We start from the raw sequence: 20,680 nt of genomic DNA on the forward strand, positions 1-20,680 counted from the left end.
GCTCCCTCGATTCCGCCGTGTGTTGTCAGCACTGGGATGCTCTGGGTCTGTGCCATGTGAAAAACACCATCTAAGCTGCCAGGGCATCATCGTCATCCTCCCATCACCATCCCTTCGCCACATCCTGCCATCATCCCGCACTTTTGCCTCTCACCATCCCTACGCCATCTCCTTGTCCACCTCCAAAACCCCCTCCATCCCTCCTTATTCTGTTGCTTGAACTTTATTATCTTCAGTCTTTGCACACACACAGATATTCACTTATGCACTTTGTTTTTCTGTCTTTTTTCTGTATTTTTTTTATTCAGAAAATTGCATTGTAATTTTTATTTATTCATTGATGTAAAATTCTGTACTTTTTAGTAAGGCCGGTATAACTGAAATGTTCTACAAATGGAAAAGATAGCTCTACCATAGCATTTCAGTCTTTTTTTATTTATGTTTTTTTATAATGTATTAAAATGTACTTGAGTATGTTTGTAGTAATACAAATATACTATAAACACTTGTATTTCAAATGCATTTTTAATACATTTAATAGTATGTTTTGCTGTCCTTTTTAGTGTACTTTATGAATATTTGTAATGTACACAATATATAATACATTAAAGTTTTCTAGATATAAAAGTGTGTATGTGTGTGTATACTGAAAAAAGCAGCTTTATAATATAATAGTAGTGCAATGCTAATGCATTTCCAATGAGCTGAAATACAATTGAAATGTACTTCAAACTTTGACATAGACTGATGCTAAAGCATTATATATTAATGCTTTTATTTATATACATACATTTATTTAAAATTAAGTGCATACTAGTTGTCTATATAATTGCTCACATGTAATGCATTAAGGATAACAAACCTGATAGCAAGCAACCATTGAATCAATGTTAAAAATGGTTGATTTGTCAATGTTAATCGCATTGAATCAAAATATTTTTTTGCACCCACAATTAATGTTGAAGAAATGTTGAAATTCCAACAAACCACTGTTATTGTGATCAGTGTTTGCTTTAGTTGGGCTCTTGACTCTTGTACTTTAAAGGGGTCACATGATTCTGCCAAAAAGAACATTCAAACCCATTACAAACGAGGCATTTGTTGCATCCAGTGGGGACATAATTATGGATTATAATGACTTATACTGTCTTTTTACGCGTTGCATCGTGCCGCATAAACAAAACCATGTCTGTATTTGTGATCGAAGAAATGACAAACTACAAGTGCTACTCTACACTGCTCAAAACTCACATTTGAATCATCAGTGGCAAATCCTTTAAATGAAAACGTACTTACAGTCTGTGAGTCAGAACTGCCGGCATTGTAGGCTACTCTCCCAGGATCAGGAAACAGTCCTCCATAAAATGTGCTGCACACAAATTAATATTTGGGTTGAACTGTTCTGGAACAGTGTTGTAAATATAACTTAACCACTGATTTGTAGTCGTGTCCACTTTTGGAAGACCAAACAAAGTAGTTTCGCTTTCACAACGAAACACACGGCGGCCTAGAGTGAGCTGAGGCCAGGCTAGAGTGATCGGAAGCGGGTGGGCTTGAGAACGGCACAGCCGGCGGATTCGATGAAGGAGCGGCAACCACATGTGACGACCCCGGGCTGGACTCCGCTTCGTCCACGGTGAAAGCCGATCCGGCGATCCACAGCACTAAGTTGATGTATTTCCTCAGCGACCAGCACGGATCAGCTCCAGGCATGACGAAGCGGATATCGTCCTCTTTTGGAAGACCAAACAAAGTAGTTTCGCTTTCACAACGAAACACACAGCGCCTTCACAACATGGTGGCAACAACAATACTACAGCGAGAATAAAAGTTACGCCTTCTTTCTTTGTGTGAACATTTGGGCGGCGTTATGCAAATCTTCCCACATAGTGATGTAGACATGTGGGGGCGTGTTAGAACGAGCCGTTTTAGGTAGGCGTGCTTTAACTTTTATAAAGAATATCTCTTTGGATATTCTTTACAGACCTTCTTTATGCACCAAGAGCTTGTAACACTCCAAAGAGAAAGGAAAACTTGAAATCGCATCATATGACCCCTTTAATGATAGGTTTTCACTGTCTGTTGGAACAATGTGCTAAAATACATTTGTTGAGCCAATGAAAACTAAGATCCATTGGGATCAAGTATTGGTAATAATTGTGAGATTATTTAAATAATTGCTCACAAGTGGGCTGTTTTTAATATGTGAATAATGTGTGATATTACAGTGTGAGATTAAAGCAGCAGTACAGCTATCATACTTTTATAAATTAACGGAAAATATATATTTAAAAAAAAACATTAAATTGCTTAATCAGTTAGACATCAAGAATCAGCGTATGAAACTCAACAATGGTGGCAATCAACAAAAGAAAATGTTATGCTGAAATGTATGCTGGGTATCAACATAGTACAAACCTCATTCATGACTCCCAGAATGCATTGCAGTTGATCTGTTTATCTGAATTAGTTTGATGAGTGTCCCCATTGTTCAGGTTTGTATGTTGAGTGTTGATGTCCAAGTGTGTCAATAAATCTTCCTGTATATTTTGCCACAGTATTTTTGTGAAACAGAACATTTACATCAGTAATGAAAGATCAACTTATATTTTTTTTTTCAACTTTTTTACAGCTTGACACCCATCACAAAAAGTAATCTATTCCAACTTAACTTTAAAACATCTCTTTTTTATTAATGCATAAGTGTTTTATTGAAACTCTATTGTAAGCACTGAAAGAGAATTAATTTAATGAAAAGCAAGAGGCAAGAGCCCAACTAAAGCAAACACTGATCACAATAATGGTGGTTTGTTGAAATTTCAACATTTTTGCAACATTAACTGCGGGTGCAAAATTGATGTTAATTCAATGCCATTAATATTGAAATCAACTATTTTTAACATTGAATCAATGGTTTTCACCTGCTCTCTTGCTATCTGGGAAAGTATCAACCATATGTGTCATGCAGAAAAACAGGATTATGATACACACCCTCTTCTATGACTTGGCAAAGGAGGTAAAGACACACAGTGTGAACCTGAGCTCCTGCGCAGAACAATTGAATATATTCATGTTTTTAAAAGCTCAGTAATGAACACACATGACCAGTAGAAACGGTTTATAAATACAACATTTAGAACAAGCAATAAAGACAACTTACAATGACAAAATGTGAGCTTTGTACATAAAGAGAAATGGTTTTAAACATATGCAGGCATTAAAAGGATTTAGAAGTTAGTTTTGCAATTTGCAAAGATTTCATTTACACACACACACACAAGCACAAACATTACATGTATCTACTGTACACACATTTCCATTACCAGAGTGCATTTGCAATATTTAAATAACCAGTCAATCTGGTTCAGTCACCACTGAGACACTGTTTTGTAAACTAGTTGGTCACACCTTAACTTCCGTTGTGATTTTAGAGGTAGAGAGGAAAACTCTGCTCCACGATATGGATTATCTTGTCTTTTTTATGGAGAATCCTTGTGTAGGAGAACTAGCATTGACCAGCAGAAGAGATGAACCAGGATAAACTGAAGACTACAGGTGATGCTTCAGCTTTAGGGCTGCAACTAGCGATTATTTTGATAATCGATTAATCGGGTGATTAGTTAAAACTTGCCTTTTTTATTGGGTATTTTGCTTATTATAACTATATAAAACCCTAAATCAGGGTATTTATGTCTATAAGTGTACTTAAAAAAAAAAATGCAAAAGACACATATTGAGTTTAACTATCTTTAATTTTGACATTTTAAACCTTAAATAAAACACAAAAGTTTGCCCAGTTTTTGAATTTGAACAGTAAAACTGCTTTAAATATCCAAAATATAAATAAACAAAAGCAAAACAAGTACTGAGTTGTACTGATAAAATTCACATTATGAAATTAGGACATAAACATGCTGGCAATAAGATATTAGCAGCAGAATTTGTTAAAATATCAAAATGATAAATAATGAACGTTACTGTATGCAGAAGAACAGGAAAACTGTCACTTTTCAAAGTTCATATGAACATGTTTCTTATTCACTTTTCCAAAATTTAGAATTGGAATGCAAAAATGTCAGCATGTCCACATGCTCTGGGTTGAGGCTGGCTCACTTCTTCTTGAACAAATTCAAAACAACAACAAAATTAAAATAAAAACAGCATTGGAGTATGCAAGGTAAAGCAATTTGTATTGTTTTTAATGATAAAATGTTCACAAAAATCACAGACATTGTTCGGTTCAGTTGTGAAGATATAAGCATCTAAAATTCATAATTCATTTAATTTTGTATAATTAAATGATATATGCATAAATGAAATATACAAACATTGAATACAATCATGTTAACGTAGCAAAGCAGCAGTAAATCACGTTTGAAAAAAGTCAGATTTCTGGTCGGCCATCTGTTTCCTCAATATATAATAAAATTATTGATTGCATTACAAAACCTCTTTCTATTAAATCTATCTGGAATAGGGAATTATCGGACCTTAATTTATCTGTCGACTGGGAGAGAGTGTGGTCTAACCTCAGCTTAACATCTAAAAACTTGGCTCATTGTCTTATTCACTTCAAAGTCATTCATAGAGCATACATAACTCCTTACAAAAGATTCAAAACTGCCATATAAGTAATACTGCAGCATCAGGTACTTTTCTTCATATGTTTTGGGAGTGTCCTATCGTCATTAATCTAAGGACACATGTAAACCTGGTTGTATCCTCCTTACTACAAATTGATTGCTTTGCTAACCCAAGTTTGTGTCTTCTTAATGATGATTCTGGTCTCTGTATCAGCCTAATACAAAAGAGAATGTTGTTTGCTGGTTTTACGGCTGCGAAGAAGACAATAATACAGAACTGGTTTACACCGCACATGTGTGGAAAAACATATTGGATTCATAGCCTCCTGAAAATAGTGACTTGTGAATGTACAACAGTGCGAATTAATGGGCCCAAGCCCTCTACTCTTGATGCTTGGCAGTGTTTTTCCTTTAAAATACTTGATTATATAAAGGAATGACTTGTTTTGTTTTTTGTTTTTTATCTATCGCTTCCTTTTGACTGGACTTTTTAAAAGTATTTATTATATGTCTGTTGTTGTTTTTTTGTTGTTGTTGTTTAGAATGGATGTTGTGATGTGTGTAAAAAAAAAACAATAAAACGTTGATAAAAAAAAAAAAGATTACGAGGGCACATGAATTGAAAACAAATATTGAAGTGCACGGATAAATAATAAACACTAACTTTACAGTATTCCATTAAAAAATACGAATTTTCCATTTTGATTTCATGGTGACTTTAATGCATTATTCTTTACTTCTTAACTTGACAACACGCACAGAAGAACAAGTAACGTTAGGCCTATAGCACACACAGCCTACTGTACATCTCCACCATGTCTGTTAAAGAGCGACTCATCTGGAAAACATCTGTTGTGTAGAAATACAGAGGAACGTTTTTGCAGGAAACGTTTTAGAGACGTATTACAAGATGAACAAATTACGCCCTAAAAAACAACATCACACAGAAATGGCTGTGAAATCGAGCCTAATTACCATTAAATGTGTCCTCCATTACATCCCCACGATGTTGCTGTGAAACCAATCATCATTAGTCCGTTAAAAATACACTCCACGATGTGTTTTCATTTCCACTCGTCAATAATGTGATCAACTTGACGGACGCAGCACAACCACCGCTTCTCTTTCTAAACGTTTGATAAAAGTGTGGAAGTGAGCACAGTTTACTAGGTTTCGAAATACTTTTGATCAGTCTCAGATCCCAGAACATTGGCAAATGGTCAAAAACAAAGGCTACATAAACTTAAATGTATGATAAATGAAACTAAAATAGTAAATAAAACCGTACAATGTAGACAACAGGACTCATAAAACTGAGGTAGAATGTCCTTTATAATAGAAAGTAAAATAATGAGAATTCATGCAGTCATCTTGAAATGACAAATTGATTGAAATAAATAAGGAACAGAACACACTTTTGCGTAAGTTATTACCGATTACTGTCTTATATTGATGATGTTTGACAGCAAAAGAAAAAAAAGCTAATTTTTCCATTGTTCAGTAAAGTAAACAATGTGGTAGATCTATTTATTTGTAAGCAATAATAAACACCAGTTGCCCAAACAGAAAGATGATCAAACAACTCACTGTTCAATAACCTGACGGCTCGTGTGAATCATGCACATTAACATGCATTAGGAAAGTAAATATAAGGTCCAAGTTTGACTTTGTATTGGTGTTAAGGAGGCTGTCTGTATATTCTGGTCTGACAGTGACACCTAGTGAACCATTTTAGCGAGATTAGTTTTGAAACATTCAAAATCTTTGAGTTTGTAGCATAAAACAAGAAGTAATTTATGCATCTTTATATCAAGTCAAGTTTATGCAGTGTTTTCAAACTCATCGGCCAGATCCACCTGTGATCCCCACGAGCTCATTCCCTTCGCAGGAAGCAGATGGCTGCCCCTCTTTCCTTGAAAAGAGAGACAAACGAGAGCGGAGCTTTTTCCCTTGGAAAAAACGCTTGCAGTGCACGCCGATTGCCCCCTCGGAGACATTGCGTGCGTGCTCTTCACCCAAACAAACAACGCATAGATTGTGTGTGTCATCAGATGTTAAACAACGTCAACACGGATGCACACATCCTTAAATGCTTTGCTAGTGCTCGCCATAATGAGATGAATAGAGATCGCTCTTACCACAGAAATGCACGCTTCAAACAAAACAGTCAATGAAGACGAAGAAGAGTGTGCGCTCCCGGCGCCTATTTATATTATAGTCGCACCGGTAGTGACGTCATGACTGTCGCCGGCCAACGAGTTGGTGTTTTTTCAATGTATGCTTCAGACACGGGTCACGTCGAGGCGTTCCCCATAGCAGCCCCTAGAGGACACAGTTCGAAGTTCCCATCAAAGGGAACTTCATTCCCATAGGAAAGAAAAATCTAAAGTGAGATCTCTTTAACATCTCAAATGTTTATCTTAGACAAAAATGAAGTTACTTTAAGATTGAATGGAAACTTTTGCTTGAGTCTCCTGCCTCTTCAAATTGTCTCCTGAGACAAAAACTCTTACACTCTCACAATGGTGTCCTTTAAAGCTTTAAAAGAAACCTCATCATCATCACACACTGTGCTCAGATATTTCTCCTAATCTAAAGACTCTGGGGGTCTCATATTTGTCTCCAATGTTTTAGACAAGATCTCAACTACATCATAGACTGTGCTCAGATCTTTCTCCTTAGCTAGACACTGGATCTCTCACATTTGTCTCCTCTAAAATTCAGATGCATTTCTTCCATTTAATATGTATTAGGCTAATAATAAAATTAGTCAATTAATAATCAAGACTGAGTCATGAGACATTTGTGTCTTTCAGCAACAAAAGCTCCAGGGTTAATTTTTCTGTAAATCAGTTTTGATAAAGGCATCTGGTACATTACTATTTCCAACAACAAATTATGTGCCTGTCATATAAAAATTAAGAAGTAACATTATCCTTATTTCTGCATAATTTATCTCTTAATATAGGCTTAAACTGTGAATTTATGATTTTCCCCTTTATTTAGTGCCTTTCAAGTACTTGACTTGGTGCACACTTTTTAAGTTGAGATATTTTATACAGCTTTAAAGGAGACAAATATGAGACCCCCAGAGTCTTTAGTTTAGGAGAAAAAAAAAACCGGAGTACAATGTGTGATTTTGAGATCTTGTTTGAAACATTGGAGACAAATATGAGACCCCCAGAGTCTTTAGTTTAGGAGAAAAAAAACCGGAGTACAATGTGTGATTTTGAGATCTTGTTTGAAACATTGGAGACAAATATGAGACCCCCAGAGTCTTTAGATTAGGAGAAATATCGGAGCACAGTGTGATGAAACATCTTTTAAAGCGTTAAAGGACACCATTGTGAGAAGTTTGGGATCACTAAGAATTTTAATATATTTTACCGAAGTTTATTGTACACCAAAAACACAGAAAAAAAAACTGTTATTTTGTGAAATATTGCAATTTAAAATAACAATTTCTATTGTAATGTACTTTAAAATATCATTTATTCCTGTGGTCAAAGCTGTAATTTCAGCATCATTACTCCAGTCTTCAGAGTCACATGATCCTTCAGAAATCGTTCTAATATGCTGATTTCTCAGTGTTGGAAACAGTTGTGCTGCTTCATGTTTTTTTTTGGAACCTGTGATACCTTTTTCATGATTCTTTTATGAATATATAATTAAAAAACAGCATTTATTCAAAATGGAAATCTTGTTACAATCTACACTACCATTCAAAAGTTTTTTTTCTTTCTTTGAAAGTAATGAATACTTTTATTCAGCCAGGATGTGTTAAATGGATAAAAAGGTGATAGAAAATACTCATTGTTAGAAAAGATTTGCATTTTAAATAAATGCTGTTCTTTTTAATCTTTTATTCATAAAATAATCCAGAAAAAAAAAAGAATTGGTTTCCAAAAAACAAAAACGAAGCAGCACAACCGTTTCCAACATTGATAATAAATCAGTATATTATGATTTCTGAAGGATCATGTGACACTGAAGACTGGAGTAATGATGATGAAAATTCAGCGCTGCATCACAGAAATAAATAATATTTTAAAGTATATTAAAACAGAAAACCAATATTAGAAATAATCTCACAATACGGTTTCTGTATTTTTGATCAAATAAATACAGCCTTGATGAGCACAAAAGACTGATCCCAAACTTTTGAACGGCAGTGTATATACACATACATATAGTTACAGCACCCTCACTAATTTAAGAAGCACCCTCAGTGATTTGATTCTGGAGCCAGTCCCCAAAAATTATTCAGAGACCAGATATAATTTGATGTTTTTTTACTAATGGGTGCAGGACACTATAGTTCATTTATGCAAGCGAGGATAGCAAAATAAAAGTAAACTGACTAATTATACCCCAGAAATTCTTCATAGTGTGGACTACCAGAAAATTGATTAAACACAATTGGAACCGGTTACGAATAGTAAGTTAAATCCCTTGAGAGGTCCCGGGTTCAGATCCCAGACGAGCCCCCATTTGTTACGAACGGAGTTAAATCCCTACTCAGAGAAATAAACTGGTCCATAACAGTTATCCATCTAGGAAAGATCCCTGGGGTCCCCGCTCTCATTCTTTAAATTGGTCAACCACAAAACACTTAAAAAGAAGAAACAAAAAGGAGCATCATAAACTTCAGGAGGGGCAATTTGCCAAAGTAAATTACAATAAACAAAACTACTACTAAACAAACTAACCTAGAAATCAGATAACAAATAAAATACAAGTTCTTACCTCCCTGCTAACATAAACAGGGTAAAACGAACAAAACAAACAGGCACCTACCAAGCGCCACCTAACAAGGTCCAGGACGTAAGCGACCAGACGTAACAGATATCGAATACAACTAAACAGTTACATAATTCAATGATTGACAACAAATGTCTAAATTCGCGATCCTTTCGCCAACACACGTCACACAGCGGGTGCAACAGTAGCCACCAAGAGAGCGGGGAGCCAACGATTCCTTCCACCGGATGACTTAAGTACTGCGGCAATCCTTCCTGTCTCCAACCAATTCAGTCCTCCTAATCAGCTCCACCTGTAATCAATTAGCGCGAAAGAGGGAGAGACAAAGAGAAACACAGGGAAAGACCTATACACGCGCACACGAAAGAGTGATATGCCGTTTCCCTAGCAACACACGATCAACAGGACCAAAAATTATTCAGACACTTTGACCTGACCATGTTTTGCTTAAGTGTTTTTTCTTTAATTGCTAATGGGACCCTTTTTACACCACAGACTGAACAAAATTAAGCATTGCTTGGTAATTGGTCAATAAAGTATTGATAGCTGTGTAAACGTTGTCATACTAACAGTTGTCGGAATAATTTTTGGTTGATTATAATCCATTACATACCTTTCTATCAAAGTTATCTGACACTATCAAGATGAATTTGTTCTGACACAGTATAACTGTGCTTTCTTGTCATATTGTATTACCATTTTCTAAACTAGAGCAAATAAACTGTGATAATGTGAGAAATGTTGAAGCCCAGATAGCAAGAACGTTTGGGCCAAATGTGGCTGATAGCTGTCACATTTGGCCTAGGTATGGCATGGCTGAGCACATATGGGCCAAACTTTAACCGTATATGTTTTGCCATGGATTTAGAATTGGATGACAATTTTTTGAGGTATATGGCCCAGATGATAGCACACAACTGAGAGCCATATGTGGCTTGGCTATGGCACACCATGGAATATGTTAACTTATGGTTAACATTTGGCTTTTATTTGGAAAAACACATATAAACTGCTGGCAGGTCAGTGGCAGTCCACATCTCAGCCCATTCAACAATGCTATTGGTTACTTTGTGTCTTCCCTTATTCCTATTGGTGGATTACTGAAATTTTGAAGATATATCCGTTATTTCCTGCTCTGCTTCCCCTTTCAATCGCCGTTAAAAAAGAAGATGATGAAAAAGCTCCCTATTTACAACAACATCCTTTGCCCAGACACATTCTTATTCAGGTAAGTGCAGTTTTGGTGTTTTAAATGTTTTCTAGGGGTGTAATTGTACACTTATTCATACCGAAAATTGTACCGAACAAATACAGTGCCATTTTAAACCACTGCACGTGCGGAACTTAATCCGTTTCAGTTCATAGCCGTAAATAAATCTTCACTATACATTATTACTATACATTACATTCTGTAATCGTAAGGTTTGTGTTTTGATCTTTTCGATAAGAAACAAAGTCTCATCCTTAAAATTATGTATATTTTATCAGGAAATTAAATCCATAAATGCCGTTTTGACGCTCTTTGATGTGGCGTGACAAGCGGAAGCGACACAGTCAGCACATTTCCTTTGGCGCGGATCTGGATCATATCAACAGCTAAAGTGTGGTGTTCGCCGGCTGAAAACTGGTCCAGATCTTTTTTTAGCCAGAACTGAACCAAAACAGTGACAAAACACTGGGAGGTGTCTGAATAAACTTTGGTTTGACTGTATATTTAATTTTTACAGTGAAGACTATGCAGTGCTATTTTACATTTGATTATTCGATTTCTGTACCTGGACACCTTCAAACCTGAAAAAAACTTAAACATTGAGGAAATAGCACAAATAAACAAACAGAACGAACATACAAATTAAACTATTTCAAACAGGGCCCACTGGTACAACCTGCACCGGGGCCCGCAAACCCCAGCTACGGCCCTGTGGCTAATAATTTGATGATTGTGTAAATTACTATGCAAAAACTCTGAAAGAAAGAAGTGTTTGCAATTTGCAAGAGATATGTAATCTTTGTAACGTCGACCAGAGTGTTTTAGGATTTGCCCAGATGTCAGGAATAAAAGAAGGAAAATAATACTCATAGACGAGAGTTGGTGATCCCATACGTCTTTATACGTAGCTTCAAATTATCCTCGCACTCTCCGCATACATGGGGGAGAGTGGGGGGAAGATTACAAGACACACTTTGGCAGAATTACAAATAAAAATAATAAAAGAATCAGGATGCTTTCTGGAGCAGAGTAGAACAGTCCGCTATATCACCAGCGCAAACGTTACCCAGGCACACCCACCTAGACAACGCATGACATCACAAGAGATGCCTTAAAGGTACATAACAAATTAGGTGGCCGTTACATGTTGTGTAATGTATGAAATATATGTTGTGTTTCCCACTTGCTCAGTGCTCAGCGCTACTTCTAACGGAGGAGGAGGGGTTTGTTACTGAACTTTCCAGAGGCAAGTCTAGTCAGTCTAGTCAGTCATCCACTGTAATGCGCAGTTTCATCCCGTTCATTCTCAATCTCAACGCTGCCGTTTCAGTTGATGAGACAAATCCTCTTCTGTGCGGTGGAGATCGTTACCTTTAAACCACTATGCGAAGCGAGTTGATCTTTTGTCTTTGAATATTTCTCACTAATGGTACGTAAACGTTTCTCCAGTTCTTGTCTAGTGTTCTGTCGTCAGTTATCGCCTTGCGTTCAGACCTTTTTCAGTACTGCTTAAGTGTCTAAATGTTTGAGAAGTCATTGACTTAACTGCGAAAAACAAGCAAAGAGTTTTTGCCGGTTATTAGACTGGGTGTGAAGGCACGAGCCTGAGCTCTGGTTGTCATGGATACACTATGGTTTTAAGCATAAGAACTAGTCTGACAGGTGCGATGTGAATCAGCTGTACAGCAGCCACGCAGACAGCCGGCGTCCAATCCGCTGTGAAACACCTATGAAACACAGCAGTAACGGGCCGCCGTCACTTCCACTTTATCCTCCTTGTAAGGATAGACAGAGAAATAATAGCCTGTTTAAAGCAGCGGAAATCAAGCAGAATCACACATGACCTACCTTCATTCAACATTGAAACAATAGTTTAAAAACACTTAAAAAACAGTTTTAACAATTTTAACAATATCTGTTGGTTGAATCAATGCAATGTATTCAACAACATACACAATAAATGTTAAATTATAAATATTATTATTTTATTAGCATTTTGTGATGTTTTGTTAATAACACTGTTCAAAAATGATGTTATTTTCACACCGTATGCAATCAATTACCATGTTTGTAAAATGATTATATTTTATTTTCATACAAGCTTACCCAAAACCAAAATCATGGATCTTTTTGGTCACATTTACACAATCTTAAACAGCATGTCAGAAATGAAGATCTGATGTTCCAAACCTTAAATAGTATAAAGCTTCTGCTTCTGCAACAACAGCAGCTTGAAAGTTTTGAATATAGTCCATATATGTATATAAATGTAGGCCTATAATATACTTATTTCATAATAATTTCATTGGCGAAATAGAGCAAAAACAGGCGATATGGTGTCTAAAACGTAAGTCTGTTAATATTACAGTATCTCACAGAAGTGAGTACACCCCTCACATTTTTGTAAATATTTTATATATTTTTCATGTGACAGCACTGAAGAAATGACACTTTGCTACAATGTAAAGTAGTGAGTGTACAGCTTGTATAATAGTGTAAATTTGCTGTCCCCTCAAAATAACTCAACACACAGCCATTAATGTCTAAACAGCTGGCAACAAAAGTGAGTACACCCCTGAGTGAAAATGTCACTCACTACTTTACATTGTAGCAAAGTGTCATTTCTTCAGTGTTGTCACATGAAAAGATATAATAAAATATTTACAAAAATGTATACGGTATACAGTATATTAAACAATAATTCTTATCAATAACAATGACCCAAGAATAAGAACAAGTTTTTTGAGTGAACAAATCCTTTATTACAACAAATTTTAAACCATTTTAATTAAAGTATTGAAGTCTCCCTTCTGAAAAAAAAAGGAATTAATTAAAAAACAATTTAAAAAATAAAGCTATACATCCCCCATTTAAAAAAATCTATAGAAAATTCAGAATTAGAACATTTCAAAAATAAAAATAAAATTAGAAGGGAAAAGAAGTAAATTAGATTAGACAAAAATAAACCAAACTGTCCTTCCTTTTAAACAGCATAAATAGGAGAGCAAAAAGTGCAAAACCATGTTTGTTACTGTTTTTCGGCAGCATGTATTTCTTTGTTTCTTTTTTTCAGGACTCAATCTTGACTGCTGAGGTGAGAGAATGCACTTGTACTGAACATCCTCTCCAAAGGCACACTTGTGGCAGGAATGCAGAGATACTTCCTCTGTCCACAGTCAGGAGAGGGTTTTCTGCAGCACGCATTTTCCACTTAGCCAGAGGGTCAGTGTCAGTGCCGATGGTAGGATAAGACTTGTAAATTCTCATTTCAGACAGCACCTTACCACTGACATGATCATTTCTTGAGGCTACCTTGTTCTGCCTAGATGAAGTAATTTGCTTTAGCAAACCAGACAGACCTTTTTGCTTCCTTTAGTGGCATCCACAAAGCTGGAAATCTGTAGCACTCGTTCCACTCGCTCTGTGTATCTCACTTCTAGCAAGTCTTCTCTCATTGCTTGCTTCTTTTGTCTGATGAGTTGGTTGTCTTCAGCTTGCTCAGTGAGGATTTCACTGCCTATGTGCTCCAGTACAGGTGTGAGTGAAGACAGTGTGACCCGTTAGCTGAGGCCAGGGCATCAGTAAGGTCACTGAGCGGTTGAAGGACCTGCTTGACATTCTCATGTATGGCAATGTCACTGTATTTTGGCATGAGATGCCAAGTACTCCTGTCACTAGCAGGAGTACTGCTCAAGAAACTAAAGAAACTCAAAAGTTGATCCACATCTTGTTATCACATCATGGATGAGGGCATGCTCAGGGCGTTCCAGGTCTGCCTGTTTTTTTTGTGTTTTTTTAATTCTCTTTTCCTTTTCCAACTCAGAGAAAATCCTTGAATCAAGTGTCGACATGATCTGACAGTAGATTCCACCCCTTGTTTCTTCAAGGCTTTGCTAATGGCCAGATTTAAATTGTGGCCTAAACAAGTGAGCCAAACACAAGGGAAGTCTGAAAAGGCCTTCTTCATATTTGTTGCATTTGTTGTCTGTGGTAATTCCACACAGAGTGTCATTTAAAAGCTTCCAATCCTGGAGCATGTTTTCAAACATTTCTGAGATGTTTTCTGAGGTGTGGTCTTCAGGAAAAAAATGAGACTCCAAACAATGGCACTTAAACTCCCAATCTGAGGAGAGGTAGTGAACTGTAAAACTTATAAATGGTTCCCCTTCTCTACTACTGCTGGTCCACAGGTCTGTGGCGGCTGAAAACCACACAGCGTCCTTCAGCTGTTCTTCAACACTGGCTCTGACGTCTTTGTACATGCGAGGGATCTCATTGGTAGAAAAGTACGTTTTTGATGGTACCTTGTACACTGGGACTGTGGAGAAAAACAGGTTTTTCCACTACTCGAAAGGGCATCATGTCTTTAATATGCTACAGCATGATTCAGTTCTTTGACTTGTTTGGATGTGAGATCTAACTTAATTCCTTTTGCAAGTGACTCTGAGACAGTTGGTTGAGCTGGATCAGGAAGTGTCTTTGCGGAGGCAGCCTGACCCTAAAGAATGACTAGAATTATGATAAACCAAATTACAATCATGAAAAAAACTGAATGTAACAACACATACTGTAACTGTGTAGCAAACAACAAGGATGCAGAATAGAATTTAGATGGGGGCAAACAGAGTGAAATTTTTTAGGTATTAAAGTTATTAACAAGAGCCCTATAAAATGGTTTATTTTTCATTAAAATTTTATAAAATTTTTGTATTTTGTTTTAATGGTTTATTCACATTTTAATATCCAAAAACATGTTTAATCAACTGAATTCAAAAAAACTTTACCATATTTTTAATTATTAATAATTTATTCAAGTTTTAAGAATAATGAAGACCTATGAAATCATATCATTATCATAATAATTTTTTTTCTAATGGATTCTATGTTTTATGATTTAATACGAATATATTGTCAAAAACAGAGGTAATTAAATGAATGCATAACACCTTAACATTTTAATTAATGTTTTCTAATGTTATCAAATGCGAATTTATCCATTTATCAGATTGCGCGTTTTACGTGACATCCTCATTATACTGTAAATTTCATCTTCACGACTGCTCCGAGATTTCCTCTGTATCACGGAAATCATACTGCCTTAATTTATAACTTGTTATAAATGCGACACACCTTTATCTGCACGGAGGGATGGTGTTCGCGAATATGAGCGAATAAGTTGGACGTATATATAATATACATATATATATATATATATATTTAAACCGTAGAGATGTGGATTGTTACAGTGTTTTTATTAATTATTTATTAATAAGGTTAATAAGTTTATGTTTAATTAATTAATTAAGTTAAGTCTATTAAAATGGTTAAGGTTTAAATTCTAATACAAACAATATTTCAATCTATAAATTTATATTAGCCTATCAATTCATGAGATCATTCAATATTATACAATGATGAGCAAGTTTTGTAGTTCTATTAAAAAATATATATATTTATATATATATATTCTATTTCAAAAATAAACTTTTGTTATTGTCCCAATTTAACTGTTTTGTTTTACAGAAGATGTAAGAAATAAAATTCTCTATATCTATTTTTTTATTAAGTTATTCTTTAAAATTTTGAATGTTTTGAAAAACAAAATTGTAAAATGTCCTGTTGTAAAAACCGTATTATCTAAGCACAAACTAGATAAAAACGTTTCCCATTTTACCAATTTATCCTAAATTATTGGATAAAACTTGAAGAATAAAAATGGGCAATTAACATTTTTTTAATCTCTGTATATTAAAATAAATTAATAAATTAATTATTAAAATAGAAAAAAATATATACCTTTAAAAATCAGTAGGAGATACAAGAGACCTGAGCATTTGTTTAAAACATAGTGTTGGTAGAATACATTTATTAGTGTTTAATAGAGTTTTCCAAAAAAGTGTCCCTCTTTTACTGACTTCACAGTTTTTATATTTTTAAATGTTATAGCTGTAGGAGAGGCTTGTGCAAATCATGTCACATTTAGTTGTGATAGCCTTCTCTTCTCTATTGTGATGTATATCTGCGTAAAAAGGCTTCAGGGGTGAGGAAAAAAATGTAGGGTGGGACTTGATTTCATCTTCAGGAACTGACTGGGTTGAAGTTGATTGTTTCTAACTAAAGGGAGGCAGATCTAAATGCCAGCTTGCAGTCAGTTGTGGAGGATATCTAGTCCCACCCTGTAACATGTGATTCATCCACATTTAAATGTTGAATATGAGTCCACACTTACACCACACATATTATGATCAAACCCTAACCATTATTTGACGGGCAGCTATATTAATATTATTGAACATTTTTCTGAATTTCACCTGTGGGTAGAAGCATAGTTTCTTGTTAGTGAGAGATATGGACTTAATGGGCATAATGCACAATAAGCAAGCTAACATGTAGTATATCTTCCATTCTGTTTAAAAAAATAAAAATGTATATATATATATATATTTATTTATTTATTTTTTGCACATCCTCAATAAGCAGTTTTTTGTTAGAGTACACATGTGAGTAAATGCCTAAGGAAAGGGTGGTGCGAAGATGGCGGGTTGAGCAGCCGTGTTTTTTCAAAGCTCAGTTCCTAAAAGTTTGTTTGAAGTGAGTAATTCCCACTGTTTTAATTACAAAAACTGATTAAACCTGCCAAACTAGAACTATACCCCAAGGTAAAGATTCATTGCCCACTGTTGAAAATAAAGATAAGACAACGGAAATGGTGCAAGACCACACAATGGAAATTGTTTTGTGTAATAAAAGAGAACATTCTGCTTTACATTCTGTTAATCTGTTTTCTAAAGCTTCAGGGCTGTATTTGAATCTTAAAAATGTGAAATAGTAACTTTACATGACTTTCCTTTGCAATCATTATTAAATATTAAAATTAAGAAGGAAGTTGTGATTGTATTTAAGGATTGTTATTTCTAAAGATAGAGAAATAATGTAGAATAACAATATATGGAATAACATAGATAAATGTAAATCAGTATTAAATAGATGTCTGCAGAGGGATCCTACAATCTTATTTTGTCTTAAATGGATAGTTTGTCCAGACTCATCTACCCAGCCTGCTTCTTACCCATAACAACATAAATGATTAAAGCATAAAATAAGATGAATTTTCATTATCAGTACATAAGAAAGGATGGCATGATTTAAAAATATGAAGGGGGAGGGTGCTTTTTTGGAAACTATTTATTTCCAAGCATAACTTCAAGCCTCACAACACTCCAGTTTGGAATAATAAAGTTTGGCAGAAAGTCTGTTTTTTTTTTTTGCATTAACATTTAGTCATTTTGCAGACACTTTTATCCAAAGCGACTTACAATTGGGGAATACATAAAGTGATTCATCTTAAAGAGGCAAACAGACACAGGAAGTGCTCGCAATACCAAGCTTCAGGCATTGTTTAAATCAGTACAAGCTAGAAAGGGAAGGAATAAATAGAGAAAGACAAAGTTTTTTTATTTTTGAGGAATGGAAATCCAAAGAGATTTGGAGAATATATATTATATATACCACATATGGTGTGAAAAAATAGCCTTTTGTTTCAACTGTTTGTTGGTGAATCCACTTCATCTGTTTGTTTTCTCTGTTCTTAAGTATCTCTGTACGGTTTGCTTTACTGACTGAGAACCGCTTCAGATGATTCAGAGAGTGGTCTCAACAAATGCAAATTCAGACCATTTTGCAAATCTGTTTGGCCAGTCCAGGAAAAATAAAGGTTTAAAATAATGATTAATTCATAATTCATGGCATGGCTGGTGCAGCTGACAGAAATACATGACAATAACTGCTGAAATAAATAAGCTACTTAAGGAAAATGTTTCTCAGGTCAGTCAGAGTGCTCATGGTACACACACACAGATGCAGATGCAGGCTCCACGGGTGTGTGTTTGGTTATGTGACGTCTTTAAGCCTGTCAAGAAGAATATTACAATATCAAACTGGTCATCAACATGCACCACTCTTCTATGCTAAAATAAACTGTTTCACTCCGTGAAGAAACTGAAAGTGCTTACATTTATAAGTGCATACAGTTTCTAGTTTGCTAATGTAAAACATGGGTAACTGGGTATTTAATGTCAGCTTTTATTGATTGTGTTTTCCAGGTGTGTTTGGTGCTGAGACAGATGAAATGAAGACAGAAGAAGTGAAGACAGCGGTGGGACAGTCTGTAACCCTACACAGCGGTGTAGAAGAATATCATCAGATCAGCTGGATGTTTGAGAACAGGAATATAGCTAAATGTAGGGGAAACACAGATGGCACTCCATCATGTGAGATTACTGATGAGAGACTCAGAGGCAGACTGAAGATAGACAGTCAGAACGGATCTCTCACCATCATCAACATCAGCTCTGAACTCACTGGACTTTATAAACTACAGATCATCGACAGCTCTTCTAAAAAGTCGTCACACAAGCAATTCAATGTTACTGTCTCTGGTGAGTAAATTCTTGATATTGTTCATTTACAACTCTTTTCTAAATTATTCTTATAGTTTTCATACTTTGTAGTACAGCAGAGAGGAAAACAAAGAAAAATAATATGAGCTGTTTTCTCTTGAGGAGGCAATGGAGGTTGTGTATGGAGATAAAATGATGCCTAAAAGATTTGCATGCGCAGGTTAAGATTTGTGAAAGTGTACATAAGATAGCAAGCGTAAATTAATTTAGCATGCGCAAGAAAAGATTTGCAGCCTTTTACTGTTTTTTGTAAGTGTAATTCATGTATTGTGAAACTGCAACTTCATGCTAAGGCAAAATAAATATGATCTGTTTTCTTCTGACTTCCGTTTTTCCGCGCTTACACTTTTGGCACGTTGTTTCGCCCAAATACAAGTGGAAGTCAGAAGAACGCAGATCATATTTATTTTGCCTTAGCATGAAGTTGCAGTTTCACAATACATGAATTACATTTACAAAAAACAGTAAAAGGCTGCAAATCTTTTTTTCTTACACTTGAAACACGATTTACACTTTTACAAATCTTTTCTTGCGCATACTAAACTAATTTACGCTTGCTATCTTATGTACACTTTCACAAATCTTACACTGCGCATGTGATTCTTTTAGGCATAATTTTATCTCCATATTGTGCCTCCTTAAAATATGGATGGGAAAATAATCAACAGAGCAAAAACATAAAAAACATATAACAAAATTTGAAATTAAAATAGTGTGTAAAGCACTTTTTTTCTAGAATAACAGTATCAAACAAAGCAAGCTGTTTCAGAGGAAGCACCATCTATTTCAGCTTCATCTCACTGTTTTCTCACAGAGATCCTAAAGCATAGTTTATACTGTTATGAAAATTCATGTGAGAGGAGGCAGTGCTTCCACATTATGATTGAGCTGAGTACGCTGTCAATGAGAAAAAAACTAGCGTGTTTGGAAATGCTTGAAAATAATCATGTGTCAAAGTAGTAAAAAAATATGAGAAAACTAACACACATTTAAACTCAAAATGAACCACAACTGTTACCACTAACTAGGCATGGGCCGGTATGAGATTTTGACGGTATGATAACCTTAAGCAAAAATATCACGGTATTGTCGTTACAGCTCTAAAATTAGTTATTTTTTAAATGACTGGGTAAAAAAAATAAAACTTTTTTCCTGCTGAACACAATATATTTTGTTTTTGAGCAACATACAGAATATTAGGAACAGTAGAATTTGTTTATTTTTTCTTTGATTTGTTTCCTAAAAAGAAGAAAAATAAAGACTGACATCTTTATTTAACCTAAATCTGTAATTACAGTTATTTAAATTTAGTTATATTTTCATTTCATTTATAAATTCATATACATATCATTTATATCATTTCATATCATTTAGTTATATAATTTCATATACATAATTTTATTTAATAATAACCCAATTTGAAGCAAAAACAGAATGTTCTGACTAGCTTTGTGAAATTATACTACATGCCTGAACGAAGCAAACAGCAGAAGCTCTGAATGAGATGCAGATTCACTCTCTGACAGCAGGAGGCGCTCATGGAACAGCAGATACAGCGTTTCCTTGGTTACCGCTGTAAACACAGCAGCTCTGCGCTGAAACACTACTTTAATAAGAAGTATACAGAGACGAGATGAAAAGAAAATACCACGTAAACTTTTCTGAAG

The 20,680-nt window shown here is 35.1% G+C and overlaps 1 protein-coding gene across 1 annotated transcript in view; it reads left to right on the forward strand.

The window, feature by feature from the left end:
• Positions 1 to 13,742: 13,742 nt before the first annotated feature.
• The window catches only part of LOC107574840 (uncharacterized), a 12,684-nt gene continuing 5,746 nt past the window's right edge, over positions 13,743 to 20,680 (forward strand). The window contains exons 1-2 of the mRNA XM_016261274.1: positions 13,743 to 13,776; positions 18,657 to 18,992. Coding sequence (XP_016116760.1) covers positions 18,683 to 18,992 — 310 coding nt within the window. The 5' untranslated portion in view covers positions 13,743 to 13,776; positions 18,657 to 18,682. The remainder of the gene's footprint in view (positions 13,777 to 18,656; positions 18,993 to 20,680) is intronic.

This window comes from Sinocyclocheilus grahami, unplaced genomic scaffold, assembly GCF_001515645.1.
Source record: "Sinocyclocheilus grahami isolate Dianchi unplaced genomic scaffold, SAMN03320097.WGS_v1.1 scaffold2359.1, whole genome shotgun sequence".
Lineage (NCBI taxonomy): Eukaryota > Metazoa > Chordata > Actinopteri > Cypriniformes > Cyprinidae > Sinocyclocheilus > Sinocyclocheilus grahami.